Raw genomic sequence first — 26,034 nt, forward strand, 5'->3', positions numbered from 1 at the left:
GCTTTCTGTGCAAGACGAACGGTTTATTTTGCGAACTATCAAAAAGGACCCCAAAACTAGTGCTCCGACGTTGGCTGCAAGCTTTCAAGACCGAGGTAAGCAAGTTTCCTCCAGTACAGTTCGTAACGCATGCCGACGAAATGCCTACCATGGACGCGTGGCAAGGAAGAACTTTTGGGGTTAGTGCAATAAACAGAAAGAAGCGCCTCGAATTTGCCCTATACCACCGCAATTACGATGCAGACTTCTGGAACAAGGTCATTTTTTCGGACGAAAGCAAATTCAACTTATTTGGGTCGGATGGTAAGCATATGGTATAGCGGCAAAGAAATACAGAGTTGGAGCCGCGAAACATAATCCCAACTGTGAAACACGGTGGCGGTTCACTCTTAGTATTGGATTGTATGAGTGCTGCCGGGGTCGGCAAGTTGCATTTCATAGAGGGGACGATGGACCAGTACATGTACATTGATATATTGAAGAATAATTTGAGCGCTAGTGCGGCTCAAATGAACTTGGGTAATGATTACTTGTTTCAACAGGACAACGATCCGAATCATACCTCCCTTAATACAAAATTGTGGCTGTTATATAACACCCCAAAACAACTTCACACCCCCTCAATCCCCAGAACGTAACCCCATAGAAAATTTGTGTAGTATATTAGAGAGACAGATAAGAAAAGGAAACATATCCAACAAATCCGACCTAAAATTAGTACTGCAGGAAGAATGAAACGCCATTTCACCTCAGATTACTGCAGATCTGGTCAAATCTGTACCAGACAGGCTCCAGGCAGTGATTCGTGCCAAAGGAAATCCATCAAAATATTAAATGCTTGTGTTTTTTGCAGAAAATATGGACAAGAATGGCAAGTGTCCAAAGAGTTTTTGTGTTCAAAATATGTGATATTTTCGTTATTATTGTTTATAGATGGTTTATTTTTTATATTTTGTATTTTCCTGTAGTATCAGATAAACACGTATATGAGGTAGAATAATGTGGTTTTTATTCCACTCGTCTACCTGCACCCATATCCCTGAGCGGATTCCCTGTTTACGTACCATCAATTGTGTCCAAACACTTTTTACACTCACTGTCAATGCCCTCCGATTTTTGGAAGGCTGAAAATGAAAAATGGAAGCGTATTGTAACTGGAGACCTTACCGGATGAAGAACTCTTCCGCCCTCGACCTCTGGACCTTGTTGACGCTGCAGACGGTGACCGCCGGGAATGGTACCTCGTGGACAGGGAAGTAGAGGTCGTCCACCACTGTCCTCGTGGGGCAGACGGCGAACTTGTGCCAGACGGTGGCTGTCATGAAAGTGGCCCCTGCGATCCCCAGCACGCACACGATGCACCACATGAACCTGCAATAAAATATACGAGGATTGTGCTAGGGTTACCAGACGTCCTCTTTTTTCCGGACATGTCCTATATTTTAGACTAATGTCCTGCGTCCGGGAGGAATTTTTTTTAAAAAAAATACAAATGTCCTACTTTTTGAGCATCACATAATTTAAAGTATAGCGCCTTGAATAACGTAGTGTGGAAAACGACCCAAGAAACTGGTTCCCGAGACGAAGACAACATAGATGGCAGTGCGATCAGTACAGCTGCTAATTTTCTTATGAAAGTAATGCGGCTTAGTTAGATTTTGGAATATATTGTGTAGATTTGTTTGTCTTGAAATGCGGTACGTGAATTGATGGAAACAGTTATATTTGTGGAGTGATTTGCAGTCACGAAATGGCATTAATTTGGAAAGAAAAATTAAATAAAATTAATAAATAAATAGCATGCGTAACACAAGAAGAAACATCGCAATGTGATTCCGGGCGTCAGGTCTTGGACTGTGTATTAGAGCTTATTTTTCTATGTTATTAGAATATAAATAGTATCCTGAGAGATATTTCATACCGAGGCGACAAACCACAAGTGTCGCTTGAAAGGGAGCCGTTGGTAATCAATGCAGCCTTTCGAACCGCGGGGACATAAGCTTTGACTGCATCGTTCCGTTAAGGAGATTTTAGATCAAAGCGACATGCGACAAACCATACGGGGATTTCACACCAAAGCGACACGGGTCCTTCCGTCCAAGGCAACTTTGATACCGAAGCGACACGCGACACATGTCTCTTGGAAACGAGCCAATCAAGAGCAACATTTCACATCGTAGTGGCATGACGGGCAGCACAGGCTAGCGTTCGGTTGGTGAAATACTCAAACGATAAGTGTCGCGTGCCGCTTGTCGCTTCGGTGCGCAATCTCCCTAAAGCAAGACACTCATTGCATCGCGCATGGGCGAACAACAAACAACGGCAACACGTTGCAAGCTATTGGGGAAAAGGGCCCAGTATGAGCGACACGTGTGGCTTATCGTGTCGCCTAGATCTGTTGTTGTAACATGCGGTTTATCGTGTTGCTTAGATCTGCTGTTCACATAATTAGCAGCAAACGCTTGCTAATAGACTGAAGGCACGAACCACGTCGCTTGTCACTTAGTTGGGGACTCTTCCTTTAAGAAGCTTTCAGATTGAAGTAACAAGTAACACGCGAATACGGCATATGAACGTGTCGTTTGCTGTTTGGACCCTCATGCGCAATGAATGCTATTTTACAGTCTGGAAGTGTCTGTGTCACTAGTCACATCAGTGTGAACATCCCGTGTCGCTTGTCCCATTCGTCTGAAAGTTTCCTTACACTCATGTCGATGGCACTAAGGAAGTTTTGTGGGGTTCTCCTTGTTGTTTTATGCAATCATCATTATCATCATCGCCGCGATTAGTTTTAAGCAGAAGAAAGATACCAAAAATACAAATGCTTCAGTGTGTATATCTTTAAAACAAATGATGATGATGATAATAATGAACCTTTAGTTACCAAGAGCATTCCACGTGTATTTTTTCTCCCGCATTATTAATGAAAGTATAACGCGATAACAGGAGGTGGTCGACTGTCTAGAATGTTCGTTAATATATTCTCAACCACTGTACCAAATATCATAGCAATTATCACATTCATAGAAATGCTTCATGTAAAAGAATCAGACGTTGCAGCGAAAACTCCATTTACTTCCGTTATAAGCAGTCGAATACCATGCAGCTGTGCCGACACCAGCGCCTCTAGCGGTATCATATTCAAGTGTGAACCAGCCAGAGCTCTCAGAAGAGTTCCGTTTTCCACACTACGATATTCAAGGCGCTGTAATTTAAAGTAAGAAAAAACATGTGCTTCGGTCGAAAAAAAGATATAATCAACAGAAACATCATCCATTAAAATTGTGTAGACTACACTCCCATACCCAATAGTGAAATTAATTGTGATACGCTCCAATAATAATAACTAACTAACTAACTCTCTAGCCTTCTTAAACCCGAAGGTTCATGGCTGCAGCAACACAGGCCTTCCATCTGTCCCTATCTTGAGCAAGATCTATATACTCTTTTCCATCCCTACCGATTTCCTTTAGGTCCATCTCAACGTTGTCCCTCCATCTTCGTCTTGGCCTTCCTACAGGTCTCTTACCATCAGGTTTCCCAACAAGAATCCTGTAAACTCCTCTTTCCTCTCCCATTCGTGCCACATGGCCTGCCCACCTAAGTCTTCTTGATTTAATTATTCTAATAATATCTGGACATGAGTACAAATTATGTAGTTCTAAATTATGTAACCTTCTCCACTCACCTGTCTCCTCATCCCTTTTAGGTCCAAAGATTTTCCTAAGGATCTTATTTTCAAATACTCTCAATTTATGTTCCTCTTTCAATGTAAGGGACCAAGTTTCACACCCATATAATACTACAGGCAAAATTACTGTTTTGTATATTTTAACTTTTAGTTTCTTAGATATTAAACGAGAAGACAAAAGTTTATGAAGAGAGAAGTAACATGCATTTCCTGAATTAAGCCTACTTTTTATTTCCTCTTTAATATAATTTTCATTTGTTAATATTACTCCTAAGTATTTGAATTTGGAAACTGGTTCAAACGAGTTGTTATCAATAATTAAATTTTGATTATTACCTAACACTTGGTTTCGGCCTGTAAGCATATATTTAGTTTTCTCTTTGTTAACTTCCAACCCTATCTCTTTTGCAGTTTTGAAAAATATTTTAGCATTATTCTTAATTGTATTCACATCATCCCCCAGTAAGTCTACATCATCTGCATATGCTAACAACTGAGTCCAATAATAATAATAATAATAATAAAATAAACAGAAAAAAGCCAGAATAAAGATTCATACAACAAAGTTATTGAACAATAAACAACAAAAATGAAACTTCTGGAACCATTTCACGTTATTTTAAGGGCACTATGTTTTCACGAGCAACTTTTCATTCATAAAAATACTCACTGTAACATTTGGCAACTGTGCATATAAATCTTATAATTTCATTATTTTATTTCACTTCATTATTATTATTATTATTATTATTATTATTATATTTTTCATTGTTCCAGATTACGTTATATATACAGCGTGTCGCAAAACTCTTTCAACAACGCTTGCCTGCTGGTAGATATCATAAAAACAAGTAACTTTTCCCCATAAAGATCACCTCGAATTCGCTTAGTTCCCGCGCTATAAGCACTTAAAATTTATCCTGTGCAATATGCAACCCAACACAGCAAACGCTTGCTCTGACATAATTACCAGCGGCGCGTGGCAGGGTTGCCACTAGCGTTCCTCGTTAAGAGAGACGACTTGAAAACAACAACTTGGAAGTCTTGCCTGAGCAAAATCCAAAACATTAATGATACTTACGATGTTGTAAGAAACATTGACAGTATTTATAAACTGACCAAGACAAATAATGGGCAGACTGAAATTCAAGATTAGGTCATTCTAAAATATCTCCATAATTGTTTCATTGATTTGGTTTATTTTAAATCGCCTTTCTGTCACCTTTGGCTAATCGCGAAGATGAGGGTGATATGATGAAATAACAAATGACACCAATGTCTAGGCCAGTATTTAAACCCGAGTCACCTGGCGCCGTAGCGAGCGATACACATCACCACGGAGTGTTTCGTGTATCATGCAATATCAACAATTGCAAGGGACACGTGAGATAGGACGTGAAAATGACGTACAATGAGAAGAATAGAAATTCATAAGAATTATCCCGGAAATTCATTTAGATGTCAGAATCTCGCTCGTTTGCTACAAAACGTTGTTTCCAGGGTGAACTAAAAGTTGACATTTTGGTGCCTTCCGAAAATGTTACTCTTACATTTCAATGTTGATATCAAGTTACTACAATGAATGATAAATATGTACAATTTATGACGTGTATACTTAATGGTTTCCTTTTAATTTTTTTTTCACGTTCGATGATAGGAATGGGAAGCAAAGACACAAAATGAGAAAACTAATTCCCACACATGAAAATAGTGTAAATTACGAGGATTTCTCTTGATGTACCAATATCAAGCGATATCGTTAAGTGCGGAACAAACTAGTACAGGGAGTTTGTACCGAACTCAATGTAATTCCGTTCAATGAAATATTAATTTCTTCCTACAACTTCTTTAATAGAGCATTAAAGATGAACCAGTTTGAGTGGAGAGAAAGAAAAAGAGAGAGAGGGAGAGAGAGAATGAGAGAGAGAGAGAGAGAGAGTTTTTAATTTGCATGTTCCTAGTATTGCAAATAATTTTCAAATAAATTGTAATAACATTGCAGTCTGCATGTTCGAAACCAGGCAGCAAACACATCATGTTTACATTTGTTCGTTCGTGGATTTTCCCTATCTCACGTGTCCCTTGCAATTGTTGATATTGCATGATACACGAAACACTCCGTGGTGATGTGGTTAGAACAGCTCGCTACGGCGCCAGGTGTCTCGGGTTTAAATCCTGGCCTAGACATTGGTGTCATTTGGTGTCATTTGTTATTTCATCATATCATCCTCATCTTCACTATTAGCCAAAGGTGGCAGAAAAGCGAATTAAAATAAACCAAATCAATGAAACAATTATGGAGATATTTTAGAATGACCTAATCTTGAATTTCAGTCTGCCCATTATTTGTCTTGGTCAGTTTATCAATACTGTCAATGCTTTTTACAACATCGAAAGTATCAATAATGTTTTGGATTTTGCTCAGGCAAGACTCCCAAGTTGTTGTTTTCAAGTCGTCTCTCTTAACGAGGAACGCTAGTGGCAACCCTGCCACGCGCCGCTGGTAGTTATGTCAGAGCAAGCGTTTGCTGTGTTGGGTTGCATACGTACAGGATAGACTTTAAGCGCTTATAGCGCAGGAACTAAGCGAATTCGAGGTGATCTTTATGGGGAAAAGTTACTTGTTTTTATGATATCTACCAGCAGGCAAGCGTTGTTGAAAGAGTTTTGCGACACGCTGTATATATAACGTAATAAAAACAAAAGCAACAAACATTAGATACCTATGTTCAACAATTTATGGTTAAATCTGTTTTTCTTTTTCATTATCTATACATATACGCGTATATACCTATATATAATTGTTCTTATTTGTATTGATATGTAATCCTTTTCATGTTTTTATTTTTTTTCTCTCTCAATGTATACTCTTTATTCCATTGTATTAATCTTTCAGACAAGAGTCTGTTGTTAGAAGGGCCCTGAGGCCGAAACACACCCGCTCCAATAAAGACGATTTTACTATTATTATTATTATTATTATTATTATTATATATGGTTATGTTAATTTCTGAATATTCGTTTGTCATTTCATGTAATAATTCAAATGTTTAGAGAGTATTTTCATTAATGTCAGCACAATGTAGTGATGAAGGGGAAAAAAATGTCACAGAGACTGTAAAAGGTTTGGTACTGGTTCAGTATAATTTCAAAGAGGTCAGGGTTCCATAAGTATGTTTTGACTAAATCTGAAATTTTAAGAAAAATTGGCTCCTCTGAGAATATGACTGAAAACACGTGTGGTAAGAAATGTATTGTTTATTACTGATTACAGGTTTGGGATTTTTTCGTCTAAAGGAATCCTTTAAGAAATATTATTTATAAAAACTGAAAATGGGTCAATTTTTACATTATTCACTAACATGTTGTAGAAATGTGTACTATTTACCGCGAATGATTTGTGTCCTACATTTTGACTTAAAAGTCCTACATTTTGGGATAGGAAGTCCTACTTTTTCCTTATAGTGATCTAATTTTTTAATGGTAAATTTCTCGTATCGGACAAACGGATGAAATTTGCTAGTTCATTTAATTTGAATATTCGTACTTACGTATTCTGCATTGAGAAACATTGCTGAAGGTGGCATTTCGCTTATTCCACGGAAATAAGCTCTATTTGCGACATATCGAGTAAGTTTTCTTCGTTTCTTTTTGCCTTCGGTAACACGCAAAATGGCGGTCACAGTTTCACTACCGTACTCGGCATGCAGTGTTTCCACCCCACTGCACCCAAAAATACCTACGTAGCCCCACAAACCATTGACGCATAGCCCCACGAACCATTTCCGGTAAGGTTAGGTTAGGTAGGGTCACGTATAGGTTACAATAGTTAAAAATTGGTTTAGAAAAAAATATGCGTAGCCCCACACACCATTCTCGCATAGCACCACGAACCATTGACACATAGCACCACGAACCATTGACGCATATCACCACGAACCATTGACACATAGCCCCACAAACCATTTGCGGAAACGTACCTTCTTCAGTTAGAAAAACACGTGTTTGGAAAAACTGACCGGGATTGACCGGGATTACACAGAGGCTACATCCACCTGGAAGTAAATGGATGTAAAAGCTTTCGTGCATCGGTCACACATTTATATCGAAAAATAGATGATTTACCGGCAAAATTCAATGAACGATGAGAGAAAACACTTCCCCGAACTTCCACAAGTATAAAGAAACTGCATTCGGTAAGTAATTTCTCCTGTAAATTTGAAGAAATCCGTTTGTCTGATGCGAGAAATTTACCTTTTTAATTTTCTTTTCTTTTGTAATTTTTTATATTAACATTTATATACTTATTATGATGCAATTATGTTGTCTAATGACCAATAAAGTATTCTATTCTATTCTATTCTATTCTGGTAACCCTAGGTTGTGCGAAATGTATATATGAAAAAACGGGTTATTTGAATTAATGAAGCATGTTTGATTAAGCCTTTAGAAAACCATAAGCAAAGAGGTTAGTAGCCTTAACTAAATTTCGTGATCCTGGCTAAATTTTTTGGTAACTCTAAACCAGTGACGTGCAGTGACATTTATCCTTGGGGAAGCAGCCCCAGAAAAATTAAGATACTAAATAATATTCAAAACTATATTTAATAAATTAGCACTAGGATATGGTGAGACAGGCCAGGTTTTGAACCCTGTATAAGCCACTACCTGTTTTTCTAATGCGCAATATCAATATCCCAATTGATGTAAAAACCTCGTACCTGTGGATTAAATACACATTTTCTAAGCAAATGTAGTTAAATCCGTGCAGCGACGTGTTCCTCAGGTACAGTAGGAATACCGCCAAAATTGTCTCCTTCGGCCTTTCGGCACTCTCATCTGTGGTCACCTGGGAAGTCTCCAAAGGTTGCATATTTTTTAACCTGAAAGAACAAAAACCTGCAATTCTTCATGCAAAATATATCCTACACGTTCTTTCGAAATATGTATAGCCTCAACAATTTCACGCACTTTAACTCGCCGATCATCTAATAATATATCGTGTATTTGTTCAATGATTTCTGCTGTTGAACTTTTTGGATGTTCCTCACGTGGGATCATCTTGAAGGCTGGTACCAAGGTTATTAGAAGTATAGGTTGGGCCAATCCGTTGTTTACTCGTGATGACGAAACGACGGTAAGAAGTGAATTTATCAATGAAATGAATTCCAAATCTATGCGCTAGTGTTGCACTATGCAGATAGGAAAACCATACCAGAAACTGAACACACGAAATCGAGTACACAAATGAGCATTTCCACCCATTTACATTTTGTGGCTTTAGACAAATTGAAAATAAATATCGATAGGTACTTATTGTTATGCGGGACAGAATATTATTGATCGGAACGGGATTTTTTTTTTAATCCCGTCATTCGGGACGGGAAATATTCGCAATTTCTCGACTAGTCGGGAAATTTCCGAAATTTTCCGACGCTCTGGAAATTTCAAATTCTACACGTCATTTTCACCTTAAGTGATTGTCCTTGTATTTCTGGAATGAAAACTAACAATTTCCGATAAGTTCCAGGCACTGTAGAAAAGAAAAGAATTAATACCGTTTTCAAATGACCATTCGGTATTTTCCGATTGCTCGGGATCCAGAAAAGTAGGGAAGTCATTTGCTGAAGTCGGGATTGGGACAGAATTTTTCTTTCCGATCCCGGTCCCGACTTTTCTAGATAACGCACACCACTTGTTATTATTATTTATTACAAGATACATCTTCCAAGTACGTTGAACATAATGTACTGTGTATACCAGAAAAGAAAAGTTCAAATGAGCATTTATGTACGCTATATTTACACTAGGCTATGCACTTGTATGTTTTTCTTCAGTGCACAACATGTTTCCTCGAATATATCAAAGTCTGCCTAACATGAAATGTAATAGTGTACAACTTTGCTTTCACGCAAACTTGGCATAAAGTAATATTTCATTCTCACAGGCAGTGGCGTGCCCAAGGCGGAGTTGGTGGGGGTTATAACCCTTCCCGTTGGCCCAGTATTCCTAAAAAGAAAGAACGTCAAATGTAGGAAAAGATGGCAAAATGAGGGATGACTACCAAAAATAGTGTACGTAACCCCTCCCTTTCGAAAATCCTGGGAACGCCACTGCAGTCTCAGGCAGTGATGTGCGTCTACGCGTAAACAACGATAGTCTACATTCTACACGTAGACTATTTTATATACGTAGATTACGTAATCTATGTAAACAACATGGCGAAAGGTGATAACTTAGCAAAGGGCGTCGTGGAATTAAAAGAAAATTATACTGCGTATCAGTTGCTGATGTGCGAAGAGAACTTTTCATACTCTTTCTTCTAAATTCGAATAATTTCTCACCTAGGAAAAAACTAATATAGGAAATATTCTAGTGTTTTATTGGAAAAAGACCACTCTTGCCTCACGACTGCCATCTGTTGTTGTTTTTTGCATACTATTTATCTTCTTCCATAGTTCATGATTGAAGAAATTTTGTTGTACAAGCAAATAGGATTCTTTTCTGTTCGTTAAGAACCAATATAGTTGAAAATGTCACTTTCCTTTCATGAAAGCCTTGAAAATTAATTTTAATGCACTGTAGATTGTCTACGTAGTCTATGTAAACTACAACCCAATGTAATCTACGCGTAGATTACGTGTAGACAACGCATGTAGACGTAAACTTATAGTCTACGGCACATCACTGGTCTCAGGTCAACATGCAAGGGCAGATTTTTTCCACGTTTCGATGTGTAGTCTTTAATTTCTGCAGTAGAAACCAAGTGTGGCTTCTTACCGATGTGTAAAATGATTAATACAACTTTCGTGTCGGTATTTTATAAGCACAACATATACACGAAGTTTTGTTCAAAGCTAAGTTGCGTTACTGCGAAGCCGTAATTAGATTTTGATCAGCTGTAGGAGTTTAGCTTAATGGTTTAATTTTTGCTTTGTAACTTGGCCATAAAGCAGAATTGAGTTGCAGAAGTATTGTATTTTTTAATATCGCTTATACGTTCTATGAAATAAATGTTAATGTGTCTGTAATGGTCTTACATAGTAGTATACATTTTTAAGAATACTTCAGTGAATTGAACACGTTGCCACAAATATTTAAAATAGTATTACTAATTTGTATAATACATTTTAAACTGCTGCTCTATAGAATCCTTCAAATGTCACCAGTATTTTTTTCATACAATCAAAAGAACATCACGTTATGAATCTCCTGCATGTGATTGCAGAGTAATCAAACAAACGCCAAATTATCTATTCTTCCATTGCACGTTAAAGAACAAACACAGACACGCCCTTTTTTTAACAGACTACACAGAGCCAATATACCATTTCCTGTATCATACACTCCCTGTTATCGTCTCCCCACCCCCTCGTACAATGTGGATACTATATAGTTTTGCCCGCCAGATTGGTATTTAATTTTAAAATTTGTGTGTATATGCAAGTCTGTGATCAGTGTTACAGGTCAGTGAAGTGAAGTATAGTATTGCGATATCTATATGACCACAGCTACTACTACGAATTTAATTCTATGGTACTCCTTCACAATTCCCAGTGTTGTACACCTTCTTGACCAAGACTGCCACATACCCGGCGGTGAGGGTCACGAAGGAGAAGAAATACAAACGCTGTCTTGACTTTTTTATATTGTTTAATCAGCACTATATGCCTTAACTTTGTTGAGATGTCAAATGGGAGAGGTCTATGATGCGCTCCTTCAAATAATTGGCGACAATAAAACTGTCCAAATGGTCGCACATGAGGCTCGGTGTATTGCAAACTAGTTGTGTGGCTTTACATTTCTTTGCTCACTAGTTATATGGTACGTATGACTTCTTATTCCACGTAATGTAATGAGCAAATGCCTTCAAAATATTAATCTACGATGTGTTTGATGATTTCTTGCAAGCATATCGGCGTTTTGAAAAAAGCAGGAGTGATGAAAATTTCAAAGTTTCTTAGACGCCACTTGGCAGCCTGGTAGGACTTCCCTCCCTCCACTCGTGGAGGCGTCGGGGGGGGGGACCTTTGAGTCCAGGTTGATGAGAAAGAATTGGCATCGAATTTAGATATAGATGATCTAAAGATAGGCAACACTGTACAGGGCCGAAATCGAAAGGAGAAGCAGTTTCAGTATGATGAAACTGTTGAAGATCCACTAAAGCGGTACAAAGTTGATATTTATTACCAGGCCGTAGACGATTATTTTAGCTCTAAGAGAAAGATTTGAGCAGCTTAAACATCATAGTGAATTTTCCATTTCTTTTATGATATTAGCAAGCTTAAAGACATGCAATCTTATCTTTATTTGAAAATTGTAGAAAACTGCCGGAATGTTAACACATGAAAGTTACTGAATTAAAAGATGAACGAAAAGCGTTTTTGGCTATAAAAAAACAATTACACGAAAGGAGACCTTAAACTGATAAAGAGTCATGATTTTGCACCTAATGTGAGTGTAGAACTTCGGATGTATTAACTTTGTCGGTAAACGTGGCAAGTGGCGAACAAAGTTCTTTTTGGAAATTAAGGCTAATAAAAATACTATCTCCTATCAATCATGTCTGAAACACCCTTGTTTCTATTTTATGCAAGATAGCTTTATACGAAGAAGAATACTAAATGCAAAGGTAAAGTTCCCTGTGCACATAGCACCATGTCATGAAGGCACGTTTAGGGGATGTGGGAGTAGGCCCACACACATTCTCGATCTCAGCCATTTTAGAGGTGATGTGATCAGCACCACTCTCCGGCCGCCTTTACCTCCCAGGTTGCCCCCATGGTACACCCATTCATTTGAGGCTGGGTGAACCCCAGAGCCGCTTTATGGAAAGAATTAAAACCTTAGATCACCCACATTTTAAAAATCCAATCATGTATCACAGACCTACAACGTTAAACATATAAAGTCAAGCCTTCATTTCTTTCCTAATACTTGTTACATTTAAGATACATTTAAAAGAAAGAGAGAGTTTTCATAAAGTATAATAATAAGTCTAATATAAAATTAGTGTTTAACTGTGGTCGAGCAAGATATCCTTTTTTGGTTAATAGTATAATAAAATTATTTATTTTATAGTTTGATGTTTTACTTAGGAATATATTAATTTTCAATTTACCGTTGCTACGTAATGACGGGAGGGGGGGGGGGGGTTCGAGAGGGAGAGGCATCTGCCGCCACCTCGCAGGGCGGCAAAATTACTAGCGCCGGCCCTGGTGTACACTGTATGTAACACACCTTATTACTGACTTCCTTGACCCTGGATGTACAGGGTCAAGGAAAACAAAGAAATGAGCATAATTTTCTCTACGGAGAAGATATTGAACCTAAACCAAAAAGAACACAAATAATAAACTCGACAATGTAAATTGATGAGATTTAGTCAACCATTTAATGAAGTGACTAATCACAAAGGACATAATCAGCTCAGATCCTATTACTTCTTCATGGTATGTGACGTGAAGTTCCCGCCCAACCGTTTGACGGCGTTAGTGGCTATCGTATCTTCTTTTCCACAGCCTGTAATACGTACACATCCTCATCTAGACATTGTTCTTGTTCTGGTGTTTAATATCTGCATACTGTAACACTGTCGTTTTGCCATTTCCGTGACTTTACATTGAAGTGATGGATTCACTTGGCCGGTCACACGTCATCGCAAGCAAAAACTTCAACCGTTACCATGGTTTTGGGCCAGGGCTGGCTGGTACGGCCACGTTTAAATTAAGCAGCCTATTCTTTTATTTTAATTGTTGAAAAGGAAGAAGAGTCCCCACAAACTTTGATGAACTTGTAAAGAATTTCATTTGACAAACATTCTTTTACTAAGAATTTATCAGTGCACGACATTCAGTTTTATCCATTTGAAGAATACACATAACACATCTGCTTCAGGCAGATGTATTAATGAAGGTTGGAATTATTACCACAACACTTGTTCTTCTTCTTCTATCTATCCGAACCTAACCTAACCTCACATTGTCTGTGCTCACACTAATGGCGTCACGTCACGTCAGCCAATCGGTTTGCTTAAAACGGTTGTGGCGGCAATCACTACCATTAAATAAACTATTTGAAGAGTGGCTATCAATTTTACATGTATGCTTATGTACCAACCTAGAAGAAGAAAAATTGCCGATAGCATTGCCATCTATGGTCGAGGCCAATAACTTTTCAGAACACCCTCGTATATATGAATTCTTCACTTGAAATTTAATCTTGATACTTTCTTGGAGAATAATGTTCAAACTTTATATACAGGCTTTGAGGAATGTTTCCTATCAGGATAGAAGTAATTTTTCGCGTACCTGCTGCTATGGATGTCTGGACACGGTCTATTTGTGTGGATTGTTCCTCGTCCATCAGTCATCGGCTTGTTGATCTGTCCTTGGACTCCAGAACTGAAACATGAATAGGTTATTGATTCCCGTCATAATTACCATGTTATTTTAGTTGGGGGAACTGAATTGCTGGTAAACAGAATTGATCACAGAACCAACTGGCAGGTGCCTTTCTGTCTTCAGTTATCTTATCGGCAATGGACTTTGTCTCAAATTCCCGCTCTTTGTTCTTGCAAGGAAGTGTTTTTTTGTTGTTGTTTTTCAATCGTATGAAAAAAGCTTGGGATATTACAGACTGGTTTCCTCTCGTATTGTAGAGTAGGATGCATAAATATTATCAACCATATAGCCCATCATTATGTTTATATTCTTTGTTTTACGAAACGAATCGTAAACAATTGAAACAAAACGCTAAACAAGATGTTGACAGCCTCTGACCAGCTTATGTAAAAAAATCATTCCTTAAAAGCCGACTCAGGGATCCCGGTTTCGAATTTCGGCCTGGGCATCGGCATTCTTTGTGAGTTACATCATATCATCATCATTCATCCTCATCATCGCGATTAGCTAAAAGTGGAAGAGAAGCGATGCTAGATTTTAAAAAATATACACTCAATGTGTATATATTGTATATAGTCCGAATCTATGGTTCATTACGCGTATAACGATATATGATTCGTCTGTTTAGGCAATTAGCCTCCGATCTACAGCCATCTAAATGAAACTCTACATTTTGCTAAAAAATGCCCCGGTACCGGAGCACCTGGATGGCAAAATGGGGATTGGGTTTCAAAAGGTTAATAGTGTGTCTTGGGGAGAGAATAAACTATGGGACGGAAATATACAAAATCGGATCCCAGCCAGGGGCGCGTCAACGAGCAACGTGATCGCTCGGCTACTTGACGGCCAAATAGGCGTTGCTCCGCGAGCGCTGCTCAGTTGATCGCTGAGCGAACTTGAACCTTGCTCGCCACAGAATATAGCGTTTCTCTGTTTCGATCTCGTGAGGCAAAGGGAAGAAGAGGAAAACTGTATGAGGATGGCGGGGTGGCGACGAATGAGGAAATATTTATGATGAACGGCTTGCGATATAGCGTAATTATAGAGAGGAAGTTCAAGTAACAGAAGGTGATGTAATATTCCAGTTTTGGTAATTGTATTAAAATGAAAGTGTTGTTTATTCCAAATAATAAATATTACATGTAAATATACACCGTAGTTTTGGAAAGTTGTGCAAGGGTGTGAAAAGGAAAATTTCGACAGTTTTTTACACATCAACTAATCTATTTCCATTCCATAATTAACAGCATTTCAAACACCGAAATCTTGTCCACTCGACGCAGCCACATTGACCACAGATTACTCAAAAGCACTGATATTTTGATCAATGAGCGAACTGAGTCAAGTAAATGATCTGTCTGCTCAACGAGCGAAAATCTTGCTCAGCGAGCGTCGCTCAGATACTTGACGGGCCCCTGGACATTTGTCGCGATTAGGCGAGAGCGACAGAAAAGCAAAGTAAAATAAGAAATGTACAATGGGATTCACAAGCATTGCTATGCAAATTGCCCATGACATATATTTTCTCTCGTATCGAATGTAATTTGATTTAACATATTTTACAATAATTTATCAAAGTTGCTAGACGAACACAATATGTGGGACAAACCGTCCAACTTCTACAACTGTGACGAGACAGGCTTGCAACTGATCTACAAACCAAAAGGAGAAGTCGTGAACCAAACGAATTGTAAAAAGGGAGAAACAGTAAGTGTTATGACATGTGTATCTGCAACTGGCCAGTATGTGCCTCCTTTTGTTATCATGAAGGGTCAAAGATATAATGAGAACTATGAAATTGGCATGTCTCCTGAGACGAAAATAGTTCTTTCGAATAGTGGTTATATGCAATAGAGTTTGCTCATTTTATGGACCATTTCATTAGTGTCAAACCCCCTGGTCCTGTTGTGCTCATTCTTGATGGACACGGATCAGATCCACCAACTCTGGAGAAGGCATTAGCCAATAACGTGTACCTTCTGAGTTTACCTCCACACAGCACACACAAACTTCAGTCGCTCGACGTTTCGTTCTTTGGGCCACTTAAAACATTTTACAACGACAGCTGTAGAGTTTACGTGCGAAGAAATCCTGGGAAAGGTATCAATAAAGTGGCCTTTGGTGGCATTTTTGCAGAGGCTTGGAATCGTGCGGCCACAGTGGGGAATGCAGTAAATGGGTTTCATGCGTGTGCGAGACATCCATTTAATCCACAACGCCTGCCTGAGCACGCATTTATTCCTGGAACTGTCCATGAAGTGAATGGTCAATATCAGCGATCACCAGAACCTTCAACGACAGACGATGATGCCTCATCCCAAGGAAGTTTTCAAGAACTCAACCCCTTGCCATCAACTTCTGGGACCTCGAACAGGAAACGAAAAACGGGGGAATTGCACTTATTAACGGATCCTTCTTTCATCGCTCGCCTCAAAGAGAAAAAAACTGACTGCAGCAAATCAAACAACAAGAAAGGCAAAGCATGTTAAACGCACCGCAAAAGATGTGTGCCGTGTATGAAACGGTGTGTACAAGCAGGGTCAACACTGGGTGCAGTGCTTAGTGTGTTCTGTCTGGTTCCACGTAAAGTGCATTGCGAATGGAAATGACCAATACTTTGTGTGTTCTTCTTGTGAGAATGATGACAGTTCATAAATGAGCTAGTGTCCATTTGCCCCTCTCACATGTCCGTTTGCCCCGTGATGGTGATGCTGATTCATTTAACAATTTGGAAGCCAACTTTCATTATTTTGAATTATACATTGTACTATTTGTTAACTCAATGTTCACACTTTCTGTATCGACCATATTTGTAATTTTTCAATAAACAGTTTGATAGTTATTTTGCAATATATCCTTAGGGTGTCCGTTTGCCCCGTCCTTACCCTATAAGGGCCTCCTTCGCCTTACCCCATTTTCGCGGCACAAGGTCTCTGGGCCGCTTATCGCCACCACTTTTTGAGCAGAAGCGTACAAACCCCAAATATCAGGGTTTTTAAAATGCTGATACTGATTTCTGCCAGTCACAGAATGGCTTAAGATATATATGAATAAAATTAGGAGAGTCCACTCCATAGCAGAAGAGTTGACATAATAATTTGTCAAAAAATGAGGTTGTGCATGAGTTACTTTAACAGACGTCTGCTACAAGCACAATGTATTGTCATTTTCTTGAACCTATATTCATAGGGTGCCGCCTGATAGCACCGACATCTTGCACAGCATGTACAGGACATCACGGCAAGCAACTTTTCTCAGTCACTATTTACTCATCTAATTCTTCTTCGCAGTTGCAAATGTCATTTATTTTTACTGCCGTTTAAAATTCTGAGAGCAATATATAAGATGCTATGGAAACTATAACATGGAAACAGACAGCGTTAAGACTTAACTTTTCCTTTATAAAATGGATATCATAACACACGCCTATGTTGCTTATCTTATTTGTGCATGCGAGCGAAGCGAGCAAGAAAATTTTACGAAATGTACTTTTATTTGTACAAAATTTGAAATCGAGCGGACAATTGGCCCTCTGTGCCCTCTGCAAGTGCCCTTAGCCGTCTGGAAGAAAAATGCAAGAAACAATTGAAAACTAATTCCATCTTGAGTATCCATTTGTCCTGCTATTCTTAGATTCTGCTAGTCATGTTTCTTTACTTCAATGTTTGCCCCCCCCCCCCTAGATTGGACTTCCATCCAACATTGGGGAAGGGACAATGCCCCTGCCCCGCTGTGGTTGCAGCACTGTTTGTGAGTGGCTCTTCATAAATTTCACGTTATCATTCATTGTCAGGATTAGCTAGATGTGGCAGAAAAGCAACGCTAAGTAACAAAAATCAAGAGGGAGTGGATATTTGCAACTGCGAAGAAGAATTAGATGAGTAAATAGTGACTGAGAAAAGTTGCTTGCCGTGATGTCCTGTACATGCTGTGCAAGATGTCGGTGCTATCAGGCGGCACCCTATGAATATAGGTTCAAGAAAATGACAATACATTGTGCTTGTAGCAGACGTCTGTTAAAGTAACTCATGCACAACCTCATTTTTTGACAAATTATTATGTCAACTCTTCTGCTATGGAGTGGACTCTCCTAATTTTATTCATATATATCTTAAGCCATTCTGTGACTGGCAGAAATCAGTATCAGCATTTTAAAAACCCTGATATTTGGGGTTTGTACGCTTCTGCTCAAAAAGTGGTGGCGATAAGCGGCCCAGAGACCTTGTGCCGCGAAAATGGGGTAAGGCGAAGGAGGCCCTTATAGGGTAAGGACGGGGCAAACGGACACCCTAAGGATATATTGCAAAATAACTATCAAACTGTTTATTGAAAAATTACAAATATGGTCGATACAGAAAGTGTGAACATTGAGTTAACAAATAGTACAATGTATAATTCAAAATAATGAAAGTTGGCTTCCAAATTGTTAAATGAATCAGCATCACCATCACGGGGCAAACGGACATGTGAGAGGGGCAAATGGACACTAGCTCATTTATGAACTGTCATCATTCTCACAAGAAGAACACACAAAGTATTGGTCATTTCCATTCGCAATGCACTTTACGTGGAACCAGACAGAACACACTAAGCACTGCACCCAGTGTTGACCCTGCTTGTACACACCGTTTCATACACGGCACACATCTTTTGCGGTGCGTTTAACATGCTTTGCCTTTCTTGTTGTTTGATTTGCTGCAGTCAGTTTTTTTCTCTTTGAGGCGAGCGATGAAAGAAGGATCCGTTAATAAGTGCAATTCCCCCGTTTTTCGTTTCCTGTTCGAGGTCCCAGAAGTTGATGGCAAGGGGTTGAGTTCTTGAAAACTTCCTTGGGATGAGGCATCATCGTCTGTCGTTGAAGGTTCTGGTGATCGCTGATATTGACCATTCACTTCATGGACAGTTCCAGGAATAAATGCGTGCTCAGGCAGGCGTTGTGGATTAAATGGATGTCTCGCACACGCATGAAACCCATTTACTGCATTCCCCACTGTGGCCGCACGATTCCAAGCCTCTGCAAAAATGCCACCAAAGGCCACTTTATTGATACCTTTCCCAGGATTTCTTCGCACGTAAACTCTACAGCTGTCGTTGTAAAATGTTTTAAGTGGCCCAAAGAACGAAACGTCGAGCGACTGAAGTTTGTGTGTGCTGTGTGGAGGTAAACTCAGAAGGTACACGTTATTGGCTAATGCCTTCTCCAGAGTTGGTGGATCTGATCCGTGTCCATCAAGAATGAGCACAACAGGACCAGGGGGTTTGACACTAATGAAATGGTCCATAAAATGAGCAAACTCTATTGCATATAACCACTATTCGAAAGAACTATTTTCGTCTCAGGAGACATGCCAATTTCATAGTTCTCATTATATCTTTGACCCTTCATGATAACAAAAGGAGGCACATACTGGCCAGTTGCAGATACACATGTCATAACACTTACTGTTTCTCCCTTTTTACAATTCGTTTGGTTCACGACTTCTCCTTTTGGTTTGTAGATCAGTTGCAAGCCTGTCTCGTCACAGTTGTAGAAGTTGGACGGTTTGTCCCACATATTGTGTTCGTCTAGCAACTTTGATAAATTATTGTAAAATATGTTAACATTTGCCTTAGATAGTCATTTAGCACGAGCATATGACAGAGCCTCTGCAACACGCAAGCTGAGTCCCTTCTGACGAGCTAAAAATCCTTGTATCCAGTTCTTCCCTGCCATTTGTAGATCATTAAATGAATGTGGCACACCATTTGTAAATGCATACCGATATACCAAACTCCGGAGTTCCTTATAGGTCAAACTATATCCTATAGAATCAAGTTTCAGAAGGTGCTCCACCAGTTGTACCTCCACTGCATTTGAAAGTGTAGTGTGCTGGCCAAATTTCAGAATTTGCACGTTGGTACCCACCCATCTCCGTAAAGTGTTCCGCGGAAAAGACAATGTTCTTTCGGCTGTAGCTAGAGGAATGCCATCTTGTACTGCTTTAACACCCCTCTGCATATTCTCATCTGTCCAGGAACAGCGGTCTGTGGTAAGTTCACGATGTCACACCAACCTGTAACAAGGACAAATTATTTTAGAAAAGCATACATCTGAAGGGTAATACATGCATTACATACAATTCACACATGCCCTTTCGATTTTGAGTCAAATGTAGATTACATAATGCTGAATTACATAATACCTTATAGTATTTAAATGATATGCACTTTATGCATGTCCGTTTGCCCCAACACAAGCCTGTCCGTTCGCCCCGCCTGTAGCCTTGCGCTTTACATTTTCAAAAAAGCCCACCACATGACAGCAGCATGTTGACACAGGCTGTGTATGTCGAGGAAGCAATGGCGTATCCACACTACAAAGCGCAATTTTGGCGGGATCATCATAATCCACGCAATCCTTATGTTCCTCACACAGATTTTTACTGTTTTGGTTTTTGCTAGTACAATTATCCTTACCTGGTCAGGTTTTACGGCTGGATTGGCGTTCTTCTTCAAGATTTCAACCGATGTTCGACACATTCTCGCCAATGTTCTGCTTCAAATCACAACGCCAACTGTTGCAAATTTGAACGCCAAATTATTCTAATTTTTCTTAGGGACTGTCCGTTTGCCCCGTCCTTACCCTATCGTTCGGTTTCGTACCATAGTCATTAAGGAAGATATTTTTCATAATGTAAAGAGGATACAACATTTCCCTCCATAACACTTATTATGAAATATTAATGATGACACTGTAATCCAAGAAGTCATTGATCAATCAAGGGATTCCTATTTGTTTTTCGGGTGTCAAACACATGTCTTTCAACAACACAATATTTTGCAAAATGGTTAACGTAACCAGTAGGCAAATATTGTCTGTAGGGATGCAAGAGTCTTTCATTTGAAGCAAATAGAATCCGTGGTGGAGTAAGGGACCCATGTTTTAATGTTTTAGCAAGTAGGCCTACAAAAATGTATTACAAATTTTTACACAATTCATCAAAGTGTAGATAATACGTAACCATTATTATTTAATTAATTTAATTTTTCTTGCATAACACAACACAATGGTGTTGTTGGATTCTCGTTAGATTCCTTTGTGCATAAAAATCTTGCATACTGGAAACTATAGGGAATCATTATAAAGCATGATTTATAAAGGGCTCCCTTAATCAGTTCTGCAGAGAGGCCCAAAGCTGTTGGTACAGTGGGATCCATGAGTATTACCGTGCAAATTGTCCATCACCGTGTTCGTGCACTTCATTTGACGCAATATGAGCTTCAAGAATTAAAAGAAAACTCAAAACAAGCTGTTGACAACTTCTGCACCAGCATACATAAAAATCCATTGCTTAAAAACACGTAGGATGTAAGAGAAAAATTAATGAAAATAGTCATGGACAATTTGCAGGACAATACTCATGGATCCCACTAATCGTCTATTAACATTATCGGCCTGTAAATATCAAGTAGATACAGTCCCTGTTAGCCTATTTATGTTAAAATTTATTTTCTTTGGCAATCTGGAAAGGTCATTATCCAAATATTGCTTTTTGATGTTGCTCGAACTTTGTTTGTTCGTTGGAGTTGCAAGATATCATTCCTTTTCTGTTACTTATCTCTTTTGATGGAGGGGCAAGTGCCTCTGTGTACCCTGCTATATCTGCCAATGCGACATAATATATTAACAATTTGCCCCCCCCCCCCACACAAATAATTCCTGGCTACGGGCCTGGCTGTGCCGCCGTTCGTCACCGTTCCCTCTGTTTATCTGCGTTGGTGCTGCCATCGGTGGTATGAGAAAACCCCAGTGCTGCAGCCATGTTGTTAACCGTTCATTATACGTCATCAACACATCTGCACGTTGTGTACTAAATCCGTGCTTCTTTCACGAACACATGGCAGATTTCAATTTTTGTTGTTACCAAGTTTGTATGTGGTTTGTAGTGTTCATCTACTGAGTTTCTTTTGTGACATGGCAGAATTTCAAATGAAGTTGAGCAATGACTACATTCTGACATTAGCTTTATTTACAAACGTTCAAAATACTTCTGACGTTAGGAAAAGTGTGATGAATGGAACTCTCGAGTGTAGCATAATGAAGCCTTCATTAATTATACACCCTTTGCAGGTTGTAGCGGCAGCAAATAAAGCTGTGCATAATCAGCTTGACTACAAGTTAACAACCAAATCAGTTTACACAGAAATTTTGTACAATCTGTCGTTGTCAAAAAACATAACGCAGTCCCTGCTCAAGTTTGGAATCGGGGATTCAGAAAAGGAATTGTTGGTTGCAACACTTTGTAACACGAACGAAGAAAAAATTAAAGCAGTTGCTGCTCATATTGAAGGTGAACAGTGTGCAATTTCACATTTGGATGATTATGCAGATAAAAAACTCGTTCAAAAGGTGTACAAAATTCAAGATTCGGAACTTGGTGTATCGTCTTTGTTAGATTCTGTTGTTAGTAGAATTGCAACTAAAGATTTTGTAGCCTACTAGATCCTGCTTGTGTTTTCCAAAGCTGGAAGGGTTCTGTGATAATCCTGAGAAGAAAATTAAAGGTGATTTTTAGTAACCCTATGGTATAGGGAAAACACATTTCGGTACCTGTTTCATAGATCGGAGACACATTAAAATCGGATATTTTGTGTTTCGCATGGTTCGTACTTACCAATTGTGATTAAATGTTAAGTATCCCCGAAACGCCTGAAATTCCTTTATTTTCTTCTTTTTCACATTGGTACTTACGTATTCTGCATTCCTAAGGATTCTTGAAGGTGCCATTTCGTTTTTTTCACGGAAATAATCTATATTTTCGACGTATGAAGTAAGTTTTGTTAGTTTATTTTTCCCTTCAGTAACACGCTAAATGGCAGTCACAGTTTCACTACCGTAGTCGGCGTGCAGTGTTTCCACTCCACCAAAAAAACCTACGTAGCCCCACAAACCATTCACACATAGCCCCATGAACCATTTCCGGTAAGGTTAGGTTAGGTAGGGTCACGTATAGGTTACAATAGTTAAAAATTGGTTTCGAAAAAAATATGCTTAGCCCCACACACCATTCTTGCATAGCCCCACAAACCATTTGCGGAAACGTAACTTCTTCAGTTACAAAAACACATGTTTGGAAACACTGACCGGGATTGACTGGGATTACGTCATCACACACAGGCTACATCCACCTGGAAGTATATGGATGCAAGAGCTTTCATGCATCAGTCACACATTTATATTGAAAAATAGATGATTTACCGGCAAAATTGAATGAACGATGCGAGACAACACTTCCCCGAACTTCCACAATTCTAAAGAAACTGCATTCTGTAAGTAATTTCTCCTGTAAATTTGAAGAAATGCATTTCGGGGATACTTAAATTTTACCAAATACCTACTATCGTGTTCGTCACTTGTGCAAATTGTACATTATGCATGGGTAGCTGACGGATAGCTCCACAAACCATTCACGGATAGCCCCACGAACCATTATGCACGGTAGCTGACCGATAGCCCCACGAAACATTTCCAAAAAGGTTAGTTAGTCAAGCATAGTAAAAAAGGGGGGGTTTGAAACACTGACACGGGCTTACGACATCAAACGTACACAGCATCCAGTTGTCGTTGGGCAAGCATATGAAAGCAATGGCAATTGTGCGTCGGTGAGATATTTATCTTGAAAAATACATGATTTCCCGGTTAAATATATTCCACGATGAAAGAAAATACCTCGACGAACGTTGTAAACCTTGGAGAAACTCATTTCCTTAAGTAGTTTCTTGTGTAAAATTGAAGAAATGTGTCTCTGATGTATGAAACTATTACCCACATTTCTTCAAATTTACAGGAGAGACTACTTACGGAACTGCGTTTCTGTAAACGTTTGAAAGCTCGTGGAAGAGTTTCCTCGCTTCGTTCGACTTATTCGGCCGGTAAATCATGTATTTTTCGACATTAATGTCTCTCCGATGCACAAAAGCTCTTGCCTCCATTACGTTCGACTACGTGAACCAAATGTTCTGTGCATTCAATAATGTAACCCCCGGTCAGTGTTTCCAAACTCGCCTTTGTTTTGCCAGAACATGACAATTTTAACTGTTTGCCTAACCTCACAGAACCTAACCTAACCTTGCATGGTTTTGGGGGGTATTTATGAATGGTTCATGTATTTATGATTGGTTTGTGGGGCTATCCATGCATGGTTCGTGTGGCTATTAGAATGGTTCGTGGGGTTTTCGAACCTGGAAAAAAAAATACAAAATTAGTAACACGAAAGTAGGTATTTTTCGGTAAAGAAGGTTGCAACACTGCAAACCCACTGATCATCGACAACGCTAGTAAAGATTTCTCCGCCATATTGTGTGTGAGAGGAACGAACAATAATTACTCGATATGTGGAAAATTGAAGCTATTTTCGTGAAAAAAGCGAAATCCCACCTTAAACAATGTTTCGCAATGCATAATAGGTAAGTACGAATGTAAAAAATGACGAAATGAAAGAGTGAAATCTGTTTTCCCTTTTTCCCTATACCATACTGTTACCTGATGTTTTTCAATATTTCAACTTCAGTGTGTATCAGATTCATTCACAACCTGCAAATAGCATGTACAGATCTTAAACACAGCTCCTTTGAAAACAAATTATGCATCCCTGCCCTCCTGAAATGGGCATGCAGTCTTGGTTTCTGAGTTACCCCACAGGTGTAACACTAGAATATTTGTGATAAATAAATGTGCAAAATACAGTTGTATATAATGTAGTATTGTACAAGGTGGGTAGTTGTTTACTTACTGTTACAGATTAAGTTTGAATTTCAGAATAAATATTACATAAAGAGAAACTATTTTGTTACTACAAGGTGTGTATAATTGTTATACACACAGCCTAAGGAACGTAATTGTTATACACACAGCCTAAGGAACGTAATTGTTATACACACAGCCTAAGGAAGGATGATTTTTTTAAAAAGACTATCATACAGGCCATGTGCATGATAATTACACACACTATCAAAAGAGCTCCGCCTCCCACACACACACAAAAAAAGATGTAAAATTTGGCATGGCAGTTTTAAGGTGTTTTTAAGTTATACCAGAGAAGAATCTAATACAAGTGTTTTAATAACTTAGTAATCAGTTTCAATTTAAACCTTGTATACTTTACTGATGTTTTGGGGTCCACAAAATGCCACGTTTTTGTGGAAAGTGTGCACTTGTCATTAATTGTGCACAAACACTGCTTGAACAATGGGTTTTGTGATTAAATAAATGGAGCTACTAGCTTCACCAGGTATTCTATATTTTTACAAGGTTAAGAAGGCCAGCCAGGTCTGATACTCTCGGTATTGTAATAGTGCTTGTGTATCTATCATTACTATTTACAGATTTTCAATAGATAGGTGTTAGGGTTTTTCCTTAGTGTTTCATCACCTTCCTCCATTTGCTGTTTTTTATATGTTTTCCATGCAAACTAACTAACTAACTCTCTAGCCTTCTTAAACCCGAAGGTTCATGGCTGCAGCAACACAGGCCTTCCATGTTTCCCTATTTTGAGCAAGATCTATATACTCTTTTCCATCCCTACCGATTTGCCATCTGTCCCTATCTTGAGCAAGACCTATATACTCTTTTCCATCCCTACCGATTTGCCATCTGTCCCTATCTTGAGCAAGACCTATATACTCTTTTCCATCCCTACCGATTTCCCTTAGGTCCATCTCGACGTTGTCCCTCCATCTTCATCTTGGCCTTCCTACTGGTCTCTTACCATCAGGTTTCCCAACAAGAATCCTGAAAACTCCTCTTTCCTCTCCCATTCGTGCCACATGGCCTGCCCACCTAAGTCTTCTTGATTTAATTATTCTAATAATATCTGGACATGAATACAAATTATGTAGTTCTAAATTATGTAACCTTCTCCACTCACCTGTCTCCTCATCCCTTTTAGGTCCAAAGATTTT

General features: G+C 38.9%; 2 protein-coding genes across 2 annotated transcripts in view; one reads left to right on the plus strand and one right to left on the minus strand.

The window, feature by feature from the left end:
• LOC145978202 (pickpocket protein 19-like) overlaps positions 1–20,613 on the minus strand; it is a 30,272-nt gene extending 9,659 nt beyond the window's left edge. The window contains exons 1-5 of the mRNA XM_083110643.1: positions 20,551–20,613; positions 19,503–19,666; positions 14,002–14,094; positions 8,413–8,574; positions 1,168–1,371 (exon numbers count right to left, since the gene is read on the minus strand). Of these exons, the coding sequence (XP_082966769.1) occupies positions 1,168–1,371; positions 8,413–8,574; positions 14,002–14,094; positions 19,503–19,666; positions 20,551–20,613 (686 nt within the window). The remainder of the gene's footprint in view (positions 1–1,167; positions 1,372–8,412; positions 8,575–14,001; positions 14,095–19,502; positions 19,667–20,550) is intronic.
• Positions 20,614–21,912: 1,299 nt separating this feature from the next.
• LOC145978093 (EKC/KEOPS complex subunit TPRKB-like) lies at positions 21,913–24,886 on the plus strand. Its single transcript, XM_083110534.1, has one exon. The coding sequence runs from the start codon at positions 22,049–22,051 to the stop codon at positions 22,574–22,576; it is 528 nt and encodes a 175-aa protein (XP_082966660.1). The 5' UTR covers positions 21,913–22,048; the 3' UTR covers positions 22,577–24,886.
• The last annotated feature ends 1,148 nt before the right edge of the window (positions 24,887–26,034 follow it).

Source organism: Lepisma saccharinum, chromosome 24 (genome assembly GCF_977018435.1).
Source record: "Lepisma saccharinum chromosome 24, izLepSacc3.1, whole genome shotgun sequence".
Lineage (NCBI taxonomy): Eukaryota > Metazoa > Arthropoda > Insecta > Zygentoma > Lepismatidae > Lepisma > Lepisma saccharinum.

Excerpts from the sequence above, each read along its gene's own strand:
- LOC145978093 (XM_083110534.1), top strand. The coding sequence starts at position 22,049 with ATGGCAGAATTTCAAATGAAGTTGAGCAATGACTACATTCTGACATTA.